At 40.1% G+C, this 14,151-nt stretch overlaps 1 protein-coding gene across 3 annotated transcripts in view; it reads right to left on the bottom strand.

The window, feature by feature from the left end:
* Nucleotides 1-14,151, bottom strand: part of SNX25 (sorting nexin 25) — a 98,448-nt gene that overhangs the window by 20,776 nt on the left and 63,521 nt on the right. For all 3 annotated transcript variants that reach the window (XR_008998692.1, XR_005026585.2, XM_036894223.2), the window contains exons 7-10: nt 8,990-9,171; nt 5,482-5,613; nt 3,508-3,780; nt 1,422-1,586 (exon numbers count right to left, since the gene is read on the bottom strand). Coding sequence is in view for 1 of the 3 variants with exons in the window: in XM_036894223.2 (XP_036750118.2) it covers nt 1,422-1,586; nt 3,508-3,780; nt 5,482-5,613; nt 8,990-9,171 (752 nt within the window). In the remaining 2 variants the exon portion in view is untranslated. The remainder of the gene's footprint in view (nt 1-1,421; nt 1,587-3,507; nt 3,781-5,481; nt 5,614-8,989; nt 9,172-14,151) is intronic.

Raw genomic sequence — 14,151 nt, 5'->3', positions numbered from 1 at the left:
GGAAGTAAACCAAGTGCCCATTGATGGACAACTGGACAAAATGTCGTCTATATATGCAATGGAATAGTATTCAGCCTTAAAGAGGAAGGAAATTCTGACATGCAGTACAAAATGGATGAACCTTGAAGATACTAAGTGAAATAAGCCAGTCACAAAAGGATAAATACTATATGATTTCACTCATGAGGTACTCAGATCAGTTAAATTCATAAGAGACAGGAAGTAGAACTGTGGTTGCCGGAGTGGGGGGGCGGGGACAATGAGGAATTATTGTTTAATGGGTAGCGTTTCAGTTTTGCTGGGTAGCGTTTCAGTTTTGCACACTAAAATGAGTTTTGGAGATAGACTGTGATGATGATGGTTGTGTAACAGTGTGAATGCACTTGACACTGTACAGTACACTTAAAAATGGCTAAAATAAAATTTTGTTATCTAGATGTTTTGCCACAATTTTTAAAAATAAATAATTTTTTAAAAATGTTATGCTCACCGTCTCCTTGGATCTCTTTTATGAGAAAACCACTATGGTTATGTGACTCTGTAGTTTGAGGGGAGCAGCTTTGCCCTAAAACTCTCCTGAACATGCCATCCACAAGGACTCTGTCCTTCCTGGGAAAGCCTTCAGGAAACCTGCCTACACCATCATCCTGCATTTTATCATCAATAAGGACTGTGACTATCAGCTTCATTTCCATGTGCCTGTTTTAATTCTGCAATTAGCATATTTGCACCCTACCGGCAGGTGCTACATTCTGCATTTCACTGATTCTGCACAGCGACCAGCACAGCATCATGCATTAACTCCTCACTTGTGTTGCTGGACACATATTCAGGAAGTGTCAAAGGAGATGAAATTTGGCAGATCAGACAGTGTCAGCCAAACTTCTATTAGAGAATCCTCCTTGCTGGACCCAAAGAGGCATAAACACAAAGCAAAAAGCCACACCACTGTTTGCATTTGAGAAATGTCCATTACTGAGCTGCTGCTGTCTACACTTTAAAATTTTCCAGTTCTATTGGCTTTTAGCAAAACAATTTCTTTCTTGCATACATCTGTGAGGTTATCTAAATTGTACTCTCAGCATTTGAAAGAAAAAAAGTCAAAAGATTGTCCTTGAGCAGTTAATTTACTTCCAGAAATGAGTTTGGCACAAGGAAAAAGCTTTGCCTGCTACCCCAAAGGTAATGTAGGCAAGCCAGGTAAGAGGACACAGAGTGATAATTGGGAAAAAAATCCCAAGTCATGAAAGACTAAAAAGGACTGCTTTTTAAATTCTACACCAGAAGCAAAAAAGTAATAATGGAACTTACAGGTAAAATTATTTTTAAAGAAATTGACACTTCTCAACATAAACTGAAAATATTTATCAAATTAGAAAAATGGAAATTTTCAAAGACAGCCTTGAAAGTGAAAGAGTTACCTTCTTGTCAGGTTTTGGTGCATTTTGAATAGAATTTAGAGCTTGCCTTTTATATTCAAGTTTCTCATTTAGTTCTCGTAGTTTGTTCACAGCAAAACTGGCTTGTTCGTTAATCCGACTGGCGCCTTCATCCACACCTTCCTCACCAGCCTCACTTCCCCGGCCCTGGGGGAAAAGGTCACAGGAACCACCATTTCTTATAATGATAGACTATTCAGTAATTATTATCTATTATAAAATTATGAGGCACTATTCCAAAGCACTAGTAGCCTAGAGGCAGACTTTTTCTCAGCAAACTGAAAAAGCGAAGTATTTGGAACCAAAGTAACTGGTATTCAGAATGGCAGGGGAAAGTAAACCTTTAATAACCTAGAGAAAGGGGGGAAATTCCATTCCAGTACTTCCTAAATAGTACACCCAAGGGAATCTGCATGGAACAAGGGAAGGCAACTGAGTCATCTTTCCAACTCAACCCGAATGCTCTGTGTCTAACCTTTGACAAAGACAGTAAGATCTGGCTTCCATTAGGTCTCCTAAGAATATTATAAAAAAACTCATGCCAGTCTCTTTAGGATAAAATATCCAAATTCCTACCAGCGCAAGTTATCTTCAGGATACACTTTGTTCAGCCCTTCTCTAGAAAATGTATTTTACAAATCAGTAGGGAGATCATTTCATAAGTAAAATGCTGAGCATCCAAAAGTGACTTAAGATGATCCAAGTGGGTATTCCACCTTATACAGTGCTGCATACCCTGAGGATACTCTAGTCTTCAAATTTGTCATTTTTATGGCTGCATAGTATTCTATGAGTTGAAAATGTTCTGAGGCATATTTCTAGGGCTGCTCCTGCCATGGGTTGATTCCACTTTTCTGCTATCCCAGATGGACTGAGATGAACTTCACTGTGCATTAATTTTTTTCTATGTTTTAGTTATTTTCTTAGGATAAATAGCTAAGAGTGATTATTGGAACGAAGAGTAGAAGCTGACAAAAATTGGTAATATTACCTTTTTGAGTCCTAGAGGAAGCTGGACATTTTTTTCATGTTTGTTTACTATTCCCTTTCATAGCAACTGCCGGCACAAGTCCTTATTCAATTTATCTGTTGGGTATTGATGTTTTTATTAATTTGAATAGCCTCTCTTAGGGCATTTAGCATATTAACCAATTTAATTTTTGAGGTAGAAAGATTACACAGTTCGAACAAACTCTCCTGTCTTAAAAATAAAATTCACTGAGTAATGGGCTTTGGACCAATCAGTTTAGTAGCTTTATACCCTGAAAATGTAAAGAACAAAGTAACTAAGTTTTTTTATTTTTTTAAGTCTGAATGAATGACTTTAACAACAGTTCAGAGATGCCAGCCTCTTATATCATCAAGAACAAGCACTTGGTTCCTCAGGGCTTGAAATATAGTGAACTGGACAGAAAGAAGGAACCCAAAATAAATATAATCTTTCTATGCAAGGTGATTATATTCTTCTTTTTACTGTAACAAATCTTAAGACTCAGAAAAGTCATTAACAGCAAATCAGAGGTGGCAAATGGGGCTATCCAAAATGATCTAGTACACTGTAAGAAAATTAGACTTTAAGGTGTGTCTGGGCAAGGTTTCTTTCAGAACATCTTAATTTCATCTGATTTTTTTAAACTCCAAAATATTTCCTGTAACTTCCTCCCACATTCTTGTTCTCTCCTCCCTTTTCTCCCCATCCTTTGTCTATTCTTGGGCTGGACTAGGTCCTACTGATTCTCTTATCTGGCCTGAGTCACAAACGTCCCACCCAGTGGATCTTCTGCCCTCAGTTTTCAGGGGTCAAGCTTGAGATCTCTCAGGCAGACAGGGCAGGGAGGTCTCTGACTCAGCACCAGCAGGGGCCGCCAGTTGGTCAGGACGAAGAAAGAAGTGCACATGACCAGCAGCAGCAAGCTAATTCACCCTGAAGTTCTATGTAAAGTCCTTCCTATATGCTAAAAGACTGGGGAACACACCAGATGTGGCTTATCCAATACGTGCCCACCTAATTATATTCAAAGTTTACACACTCCTGAAGAGCAGACACAGAAAATTAGAGGTGACTCACCATTTCATCCTTGTTGGAAATCAACTGTGAGGCATGTTTTTCTTCCTCTTTTATCATCAGTTTCTCATACAGGTCACTGACGATAAATGAAGGGTAATATCTGTCCTTCAGGGTCTCATAAACATCTCCCTGGATTTTGCAGAACACTTTGATACCTTTATTTCCTACCAGACACTGCTGGATTTCTTTGTAAAGTGATTTTTCCACAGATATTTCTTTGCTCTCCACAAAGAAATTCTGGTAAATTTCGCCAACTAATTGCGGGATTTCATTCTGAAAAAAACAGGAAGATGAACAAACGGGGAAAAATACCATCTCTGAGAAAAATTTTCTTCTGAATTCTCTGCATTTTAAAGCTGGAAGGAAGACATTTAGAATGTGTACACTGGTGTGGGGCTTTGGCTTTTATATGCACATTCAGGGCCAGGGGTAAGTGTCAGACCCTGAGAAAACAGCAGGTTCCTTAAAATGAACACTTTATGTTGAATAGTTAACAAATGTAATGTTTTCTTAATGCTGCATGGAAGAAAATAAGAATCTCTTCTTGCAATGGATTCCTTCTCATAAATCTCAGTGCCACAGGGATATAATTTGTCAGCTAAATTCAATTTGACTTTCTTATTTAATATAAATAACTGGAAGAGCTATTTCTCACTCCAGAAAAGAGTCAGTATAATTATGTAATTTTAAGAAAACAAGAAAAATCTCCTTCAGAATGATGACTTAATCCATTGTAATCAAGCTTGTATTAGACAGCTTAGTCTCAAACATCACACTAGGGTCATGGCCAGCCTACTTTGAAAATACAAATATCTCTTCTAATTAACATAATCTTTATATTTCTTCTAGACGCATCTCATTAACTCTAGGAATCTTACACAAAGTTTTCAACAGTAGTAAAAATTAATGACAATTTAATAAATACTGTGAATTTGACAAATAGCCTGAGACTTGTGCATTCAAAGCATGTTGCTAGGTCAAAATACAGTTATTTGAGGAAGCTTATATGATCTTATGCCACTAAAATCTTCCAGATGGTTTTCAGTAGTTTAGAAAACTTCTTTAGATGATGCTTTACATTCCTCTGAGAGCAGCCAAAAGTCATTTGGAGTCAAGTCTGGTAAATAAAATACGTAATAAATTTGGCAAATACAACATTGGGTAAAATGAGGTAATTTGTGGCTTACAAATTAACAAGGCAAGTCATTCCCAAAGTGATTTAAAAATACTATGAGACTGGACTTAGTTCCTTAATGTAGTTAGTGACTTATGATGTATTTTTAGTTGATATTCAAGTCTAGCAACACGCACATGAAATGTAAATGAGTAATGTAGAGAGTGTTCTTTGTGCTTACTTTAACAAGTCTCCCAAAATATATTATGTTATACATAGTTAAGTATATTTATTGACATATATGTACATATCTATTTCACATCCTTTAATTCTTAAATACATACTGAGAACTTGAAAAATACAAAACACACACAATGCTTACTGTTGCCCTTTAATTGCAAGAGGAATCTGTAACCAAAATGTTTTTTGTGTTCCTTAACACAATCAGATTTTAACAAAATAGAGAGAAAAGTAGTATAAAATATGTACATTATGATATTAAAAATAACAAGGTTATGAGATTGAGGTGTGGCTGACAAAAACAAATTTGTTATAATAGCAATGGGGGTATGCATATGCCTTTTTGTACTGTTAAAAAATAACTACCTGAAGCTAAATTCATTATTCTAATACAGTTAAGAATCTTTTTTACCCTTGACTACACATTCAAAAGCATCATTTATAAAAATAAAATTTTATTTTATTTACCATTATGGGCTAGAACAAATGCCAATATTATATTTGGTTTAAAATGTTCTTTTAATGTACACTATCTTTCAGCTTCCATGAGAAACAGATACACAGACATGCACGTTTTCATCAGCTAGTGGTTAATATTCCTCTGGTCCTACATATATTACCTTGTTAGCATTCTTTAGATATTCCACAGACTCCCAAAAACTCATCAGAGCTCTCTTGTCCATCCTCTCCATGTACATTCGAAAGTGTTCTCGGTAAAAAGTATTGGCCAAGATATCTTCAAATTGAAGTATCTATTGAGGGAATTTAAGAACACACTTTTAACAATCAAATTTTAAATATCATTTTGCTTTAACTTCTAATGGATTACTTTCTACACTCAAAAAAACGCCTCACTTTTTAAGGTTGTAGAAAATATATTACTTCTCTCATGTTCCTAAATCTTAGATGGGAAAAGTTCATTGAATATTTAAAATGCACATATTCAATAAATGCCAATTTTCTGTTTATCATCCACTCATTCAGCAAAAAAGATCTATTTGTCATCTCCTCTGTATCAGGTGCATTTCTAGGAAATGAAACTGTCAAAAATCCCTGCCCTATGGGAGGTACTGCTAAAAGCAACAGGTGCCAATAAAGAATAATTGAAGAGAAATATGTAAAAGACCAGGAAACTAATGTCTAATAATTTGGAATTTTCACTTTCCATCCTATTTTTATATAGCTGAGTAAATCTACAAATGATTTTATATCTTACCCTCTACAAACATCATTTTTATAGGTCCATAATATTCCACCATATGGATGTACCAAAGTGATTCATTCCTTCATTTACTATTTTATATGCTTACAGAAAAAGAAAAGCCATCATCTTAAGACACAGTAGGAATAATCCTTGCATGGACCAATCTTTCTCATAATATGAGAAAGCAGATGACCTTCATAATAGTTCACAACTCAATTAGGAGAAATGTCTCAAATTAATCTGGAAGGATTTTAAGTCCCTTATCCTTAGTTATTAATTGGATAAAAAATTTGACATCTAAGTATAGCTCAAATGCAAGTAAAAGAAAAACATATTTTAATATTCTTGAAATTAATACTGTAACAGTTAGAAAGATTTCAGAAATGTTTCCAGTAAGATCATTCTAAAAGCAAGTGCATATGACCAATGCACATTCAACTCTTCTGCCATTGACAGTAAGCCCTCGATACATCTTGTGGGCTAAAAGGGCAGGTATTTTTCTAACAATTTCTGGTAGTTAATTAAAGGAGATGGGCCTTCCCTCATTACAGACCATTAACAATTATTGTCCATAAATATTTCAGCCTATTACTATTTATTTACTTAACTTCGGAAAACATAGCATAAACCTTTACTTTATGTAAATCCTACCAGTGGAGCATTTTGAAGTACAAATCCTAAATTGTACGTGCTCCCAAGAGGTTTGAAGGAACCCATATCAACTTTGGCCAGAGATGATAGATCACTCAGAGCTCTCGGTTAACACAGGGAAGAGTTGACCAGGACAGACAGTAAATAAATTTTAAGGATGTCTTCTCAGTATCATTTCACTTGGATCAAAATGAATTTCAAGTTAGATACAAATTCACATATTCACAAAATCAAGTCCGAAACATCTAAAAAAGATTAGCCATTTTTAGATTCTTTTATTGTGTCTTACAACTACGTTATGTCCAGTTCCAAAAGTGTAAATTTATACAAATAAACTACATCAGATAGATCTCAAGTTTAATTAAACATCTGATGTATCTTGTATCTTGGCTGGTAGATGTAAACAAGTTCATTTATGAAAATATCACAATGGCCCCAAACTAACCAGAGCCTTACCTTTAGAAAAGCCAAACATCATAATAAGGGAACTGTTTACCTGCGCCTTCCAGCCTGAAATCTAGGGGAAATGATTTTACTCTGAGGATAAATCGTTGCTACAGAAACCAGTTTCTCCTTTCCTAAATATCTGCCAGAACAAGTCAGAATGGAGCCGGCACCAGATGGAGTATATTTCTAGTAAATACTGCCAGATAACCTATACTGACATCACATTTGATTCTCCTAACATGAGCATCCTTTATCTTTCTCAAGGTTTTCCTCTATCATAACATCTAAAATCATACCGTCTTTTGATTAGGTAGCAAGCCATCAGGGGCTTCCTCTAACTAAGTATCTCCCATCTCTATTGGATTTTTTATTTTGTAATTATATGGGACTGTTTGAGAACAGGGACTATCTTATTTCATATCCTAGGATCTTGCACTCTGAGAGATTATAGTAGACCCTCAACAAATATCTGTTGAATAATGAATGAATGAATAGAACATAAGAAGAGAACTTCATATATCATAAATGTGGCTAGAAATTTATTTAACAGGCCAGATGCAGAGGAGAAGGTGGAAGAAGGACAATATTCAACCTGTCAAATTCACTCTACAATGTTCACCAAAAGGCACAGCTTTCACTTTGGACCACAAAGCCAAAATTGCAGAAAGGTATTATTTGCTAACAGTAAGATAAACAGATCACCAGTGGCTGGGGTCCCTCTGTCAAACAAGCGCTGCTCGGGGCTGCATTTGTGCCCCTTGTACAAGCTGCTGCAGAACCCTGGCCCATGCAAGAGCTGGCCCCACGAGGAGCACAAGCCCTTCTGCAGCAGCTGCAGTGGAGATGGGGCCAGGAACAAGAAAAAATGTACGAGTTCATCCCTGGCATAGGGAGTAAGGGGAAAGTCACGGATAAGCATCTGAACTCAAACCAAGAACTGAACAGGAAAAGATCAAGAGACCAAACATCAGAACAGGTGAGGCCATAGCCAGTATCCAATTACACTGATGTTGGCCTCTCTGTGGCCAAGTGCCACTTTACTAGAGTGTGGAGTTTGCCTTGATGCCCTGCTCCCAAGTGGCACAGCCAAGCTAAGGGGGTACGGTGGCTGTTTCCTTCACTCCTAGCATGCTCCAGGTCTTGGCAGACAAGCTTGGTCCTTGACAATAAGGACAGGCACTGAGGTAGGGCTAGGACACTTTCCTGCACTCCATGATTGAAGGACTGAGTATCACACAGTCCAAAGTTTGGCTGTACAAAAAGAGTCGCCAGCATGTTATGGTTTCGTGAGAAAGCACTCAGAACTGGGGCATCAACTACACCTAGTTTTACCTAGTTCTGCCTCTTCCTCTCTACGCACCTTAGGTAATTTCCTAAAACCAACTGTGTTTCTTCACCAGTAGAAAAGGGACATTGAGTATATATTCCATAGCATGTGTAGAGAGCTAGTAAAATAACTTACAAGATATACCTCTACTTCATAGGTGGTTTTTTCTATCCAACTGGTAGTGGAGTACTTGATTCAGCCTTTGCAAATATAAACATGCTCCTCTGGGACTGTGGGAGGACAGAAGTGGGTGGGAAAATACATACAGGCATATGCACACACACATTCATACACCCCATGCCCACTTACCACACCTATGACCATTCACGGCAGCCAAGGAATACAGCTCTTTGGCTCCTAAAAGCAAACATACGGGGCTATGGTTCTGGAACATATGTGTTATGTACTTAACACCAAAAAGTTAAAAGACTGGGTATGTGATTATGTAGTATTCATAACAACCATGAGGTGGTCAACACAAGAAACTATGAAGTCCTACCTTCTGGCTTTGAGGCCCTTCCACCTCATCCAAGGCCGCATCCTCCGGCTGGTCGTAGGCGGGACCGCCCAGGACTCTGATCCTCTTCTCACATTGCTTCTTTGCTACAGTCAATTGGTTAATGTACCTTTTCATATTTCTGGCCCTCAGAAGATCAGCTTTCATTGCAGCAGTTTCTTTACCTTGAATGAGATGGACAGATAGTACCAGGTGAAGGACAAGGTAACAAACAAGGGAACACCTCTCCTCTGAACCAGCTCAGTGTTTGATGTGGTACATACTGAACAATAGTTGGTAAAACAGAATTCATGTGAAACACATATACGTACTCCCAAACAGAAATACCATTATTTCCTAAACAATTTCTAAATTAAGCACTGATAAATCTTACTCAAGTGTAAAACATTTTTAAAAACCTCCTCTGTAGGCACATACTCACCAAATGATGTGCATGTGTTTGTGTAGATATACATATATATTTTTTAATGTCTTTACATGCAGAGTCATTGATAAGCATATACTGAGTGCTCACTATATGTCAGGCACAGGCTAGGCATTTGGGATTCAAGACCAGTTGTTCGAGCTCACAGAACTTAAAGTCTAGCAAGGAAGAAGTCCAAAAATAGCGTGAGAAATGACACATGTAATAGAGTCTAAAAAGAATTTGTAGGTACCAGGGAACTGCTTAACAGGCTACCTAATCCAGGTTTCCCTAAGGAACTGACATTCAAACAAAATGAATAATGAGCAGAGTGCGGCAGACAGAATAGCAAGTGCAAAAGTGGAAACCCTGAGGCAGGAAAGAAAATGGAAAGAAAGTTGGCAGAGCAGAAGCTAAAGGAACCGGAGCGACGGGAAAGGAACCTCAGGTGGGCAGGAGCCAGGAGATGAAGCCCATGGAGCACAGGAAGAATGACGGACGGTCCTGCGCTCAAGAGCGCTGAGGAGCTTCTAATGGGTTTTAAGCAGGAGGGTGCCATTAATGGATTTGTATTCCTGCAGATTACATGGGAAGCAGGATGAACAGTTGGAAGGTGAAAGACTGCAGCAGAAAAACCAGTTGGAAGATCACTGTAGTGACTAAGGGGACAGATGATGGCCTAAGTAAAGTAGCATGGCGATGGCAGAGGAGAAGGACGGGAAGACAGGAGGACAATTTCAAAAGACAGCAAGGAGGACCCCGTGACTGACGGGACAGGGCAAAGGACAGGCTGCTGAGAACTGTAAGGAAAAAAGAGGTATCAGACACGGTCCCCAAGTTTCTGCCATGAGCAGCCATGGAGATGGTGGGGCCGATTGCTGAATCACAGAGGAAAAGCAGGTGTATGAAAGATGAAGTTTGGTTTTGGACAATGTGGCAGATGACATTCGCCAATCATGGCCACAATCATCTCTAATGTCACATGCTCCTTTTACAATGTCACTTTGACCAGCTTCCCCTGCAAAATTGGGTATGTGCTGAATTTTCTTGAACCTCCTGGCTGGTCTGTGATAATGCAGGAAGAGACTCTATATGACTTCCAAGCCTAGATCATGAAAGGCCACCAACTCGCCTCGTAAGTCATCCACCAGCCATGAGGCCTCCGTGCTTTGAGGAAGCCCCAGCTGTCGACGGAGAAACCCATGTGGAAGGCTCGCTGAGCCGGCCTGCCTGAGCTCCCAGCCCACATCACACGGCTCGGCGCCGTGCGCATGCGCCATCTTAGAGGTGAACCGTGCCCCCTGGGCAAGCAGAGGAGACTCCGAACCCGGCCCCAACTGCAGAGGTGAAAGCAGCAGACATGCCTCGTTTAAGACGTCATGGTTTAGGGCATTTGGTTAGACAGCAAAAGATAACCAGAACCGACAGAAAAAGATAACCAGAACGGGCAAATTGAGTCTGAGCGCATTTGGGCCATCTCAGCAGAGACACAGGTGTTGTGCTCTGGCGTGTTCAGCTTGTAAACAGGAAAGCAAGCCATGGGAGTGGGTGAGACACCCCAGGAAGAAAAAAAATGATCTGAGGACATAATCTAAACAAACCCTACATACAGCAGTGAGAAAGAAGAAGAGATGCTGACAAGGGAGACTACGCAGAGATGGAAAATGAAAAGAGTGTGGCTTCCTACAAAGCCAAAGAAAGGCTTTCAGCAAAAAGGGAGAAACAGCATCTCTAGTTGCTTTTTTTTTTTTGCAACAGCCTTCTAAGCGGTCGCCATGCTTTCACCCCTGCCACCTCGTCACACTTTATCTCAACACTGCAGCCAAGGTAATCCTATTAAAACGTAAACCAGATCATGTCATTCCTCTGCTCAAGAGCATCCAACACAGCCTTGGTCCACCCACCGTGAAGGTCAAAGCTCTTTCAAGAGACTGCAGGCCCTACATGCTCTGGTCTCAGAGTCCCTGCCTGACCTCGTGCCCTCTGCTGTCCACACTAGCCACACTGGTCTCCCTACTGCTCCTTTTCTTATGTAAGGAACAGCTTTATGGAGATCTAATTCACATATCACGCAACTTACCTATTTAAAGTGCATGATTTAACTGCTTTTAGTGTATTTACCACATGTTCAACACCCCCAAAAGGAACCCATACCCATTAGCAGTTACCCAGAGCTATGTATTTGCCTGCTGGGATGTTTTATACAAGTGGAATCACACTATATATGGGCTTTGGTGACCAGCTTCTTGAACACACTGGGTGTCTCCCCACTCCTGGCTTCTCGTGCCTTCTCTCAGCCCGGCCCTCTCATCCCACACATCTCTGCCTGGCTCAGATGCTCGCCCCCTTCACATCCTCAGCTATGCCTTCTCTGGCCACCCTATTTCTAACACAACTCCCACCCTACAACACTCCTTTTCTCCCCCTCTGCTCTTCCTCCATAGCGCATGTTATCACACTGTATGTTCAACTTGCCTCATCCTGTAAGTTTATTACTACAACAGTGCCTAGCAAAACAATAGTAGGAGCTCAGTAAGTATTTGTTAGATGGATGAATGAACTGTATCAAATATTACTGAGAGGTCACTAACAATATAGCTAACATTTTGCAGAGTGCCTAACTATCATGTATTGTGCTCTTTCTAGAACTCTGGCTGTGAAGAGAGACACAAGGTGGGTATCCTCACCTCCCACTCTTCACCTTACTCTGGTGTGGTTTCTATTCCTCCCCCCCATGGAATCTGCTGGTGCCCAGATCACTAGCACCCTCCAGGTCAAACCCAAATTCAATTCAAAAACAGTTACAATGGTTTGTTTTCTTAAGACGACATTACGTAATTTAAAGTAAAAGCAAAAGGCTCACACAAAATTAATTCTAGAAAAAATGGCTAGGCCCTGAGCATTTCCTTGTGCATAATGAACTGGCTTTGCCTACACAACTGGAAGCCTGAGCTTGAGGGAAGGCTTTTTTTTCTTTAATGAGAGAGCATGTGCTGGTTTTAATGCTGATGAGAAGGAACCAGTGAAGAGAGAGGTGGTGGACGGGGGCGGGGGTGGAGTCCAGAAGCCAGGGAAGGAGACTGGCCTGGGGAAAAGCCCACCTCCACTGTTGAAACTCGCAGGCAGAAGGGAGCGCTGGAGACGTCAGCAAGCACGGAGACAAGTGGCTGGAAGCCGAAGCAGCTCCCCTCACACGGGCCCAGCTTCCTTCAAGGAGCAAGTCAACTTATCTGCTCAGAGGGAGGTGGGTAAAGCAGTGCGTGAGGTCAGAGACCTGCAGGAAGTGGGGCAAGTGTAACGCCCTGTGAAAAGCAGAAGCGGAAGCTCACTTCAGACCCACAGCAGTTCTTTCAGGTATGTTCAGGGCCTGGGTGAGCACTAGACAAACATGAATATTCCTAGCAGGACCGAACAAACCTTCTCGAGGTGAGTCATAACACACCTGGCTTTGCTTGGACCGCCAATAATAAAGGAAGAGGGTCCATGTTTTGTTCCTTGGTGCCCCTCAAAGCAGAGTTTAATGTTTTATCCCTCTCTGCTGGAGACCTCCATTCCTAGGATGAATTACTGCTCTCGTGCCACACTTAGTCCCTTTGTGCAAACACTTAAAATAGTACCTACAGCCTGAACAAGTAAACTGAAAAAACTTAGCCACAAAACATGTTACTTTCAGGAGCAGCTGTGTCCAGTCGTAGCACACAGGGTGACAGGCTGACTTCAGGTCAATCGATGGCCTTGCTCAAGAGGGTCTGTCATATTACGGGATGTTTTTCCATCTGTGTGCTGAGGAGGTATTTTCATTTGACTTCAGTAATAGTTTCTCCACTTGTCCAATGCTTGGCTAACAGAGAGGCCCTAACCAAAGAGCTTACTAACTCAGCATTCATCTCAAGGGGAAAAAAATAGCATTTCAGGGCCCCCTTAGAGGGAAGATAAAGGTAAACATAGTCTCCCCAACATAGTTATTACAAAGGAGGATGCCTGTGTGTGCACCTAAAGAAATACATGCTTGGAAAAACTAAATTTTCCAAAGAATTTTTCATTTTCTTAAACATATATCCTTAAAAACCTAAATTTTGTGCATAACATTTACATTGCCCTAAAATGTGAACACAAAAGAAGTTGCCTTTTACAAAATAAAGATAGACCACAGTTCTGACTTTGGGTAACCACAGGCTAATAAAGAAACATAAAGAGGAAGAAACTGACACATGTTTATCAACAACCAAATTCTTCTTCTAAGAAGGCTTTTAAAAGCCTTTCAAAAAGTACAAAAACTAGAGGCAGATTCCAAAGAGAAGGAAGAAAGAAAGAGAATAAACCTTCCTCTAAAACCCAGCTGCCGGGCTGAGAAGAATATTCTCGTGTTCCATTTGAATGTGGCTTTGCTCACGCGAAGGCGTGCTGTTTGTTAAAGGCCAATACAATGCCATTGTCTGATCACAAAGCTTGTTGCTAACAAATGCAACAACAGCTTGTTGCTTAGACAGTTCTGTTTATTTTTGTCTCAGAAAAGCGAATGCCACATTCAGGGCTAAATGACTAACGTGGTACTAGTCCCGCAGCCCGTGTGTCTGTTGTGCAAAAATCCTTGTAAATCCAGCGATGCAGATGAATAAGCTTCTTTGTGACCTGAAAACCCATTCAGTCAAGAAATGTTCACATCAAGAAAAGGATAGGCAAGCGGGTGTACAATAACACCCTGTGGCCCAGCTCAGACCAGGTTCACATGGCTATTTGT

The sequence above is a fragment of the Manis pentadactyla genome, chromosome 7 (assembly GCF_030020395.1).
Source record: "Manis pentadactyla isolate mManPen7 chromosome 7, mManPen7.hap1, whole genome shotgun sequence".
Classification (NCBI taxonomy): Eukaryota; Metazoa; Chordata; class Mammalia; order Pholidota; family Manidae; genus Manis; species Manis pentadactyla.
This window is presented reverse-complemented; position numbering and strand designations above follow the sequence as displayed.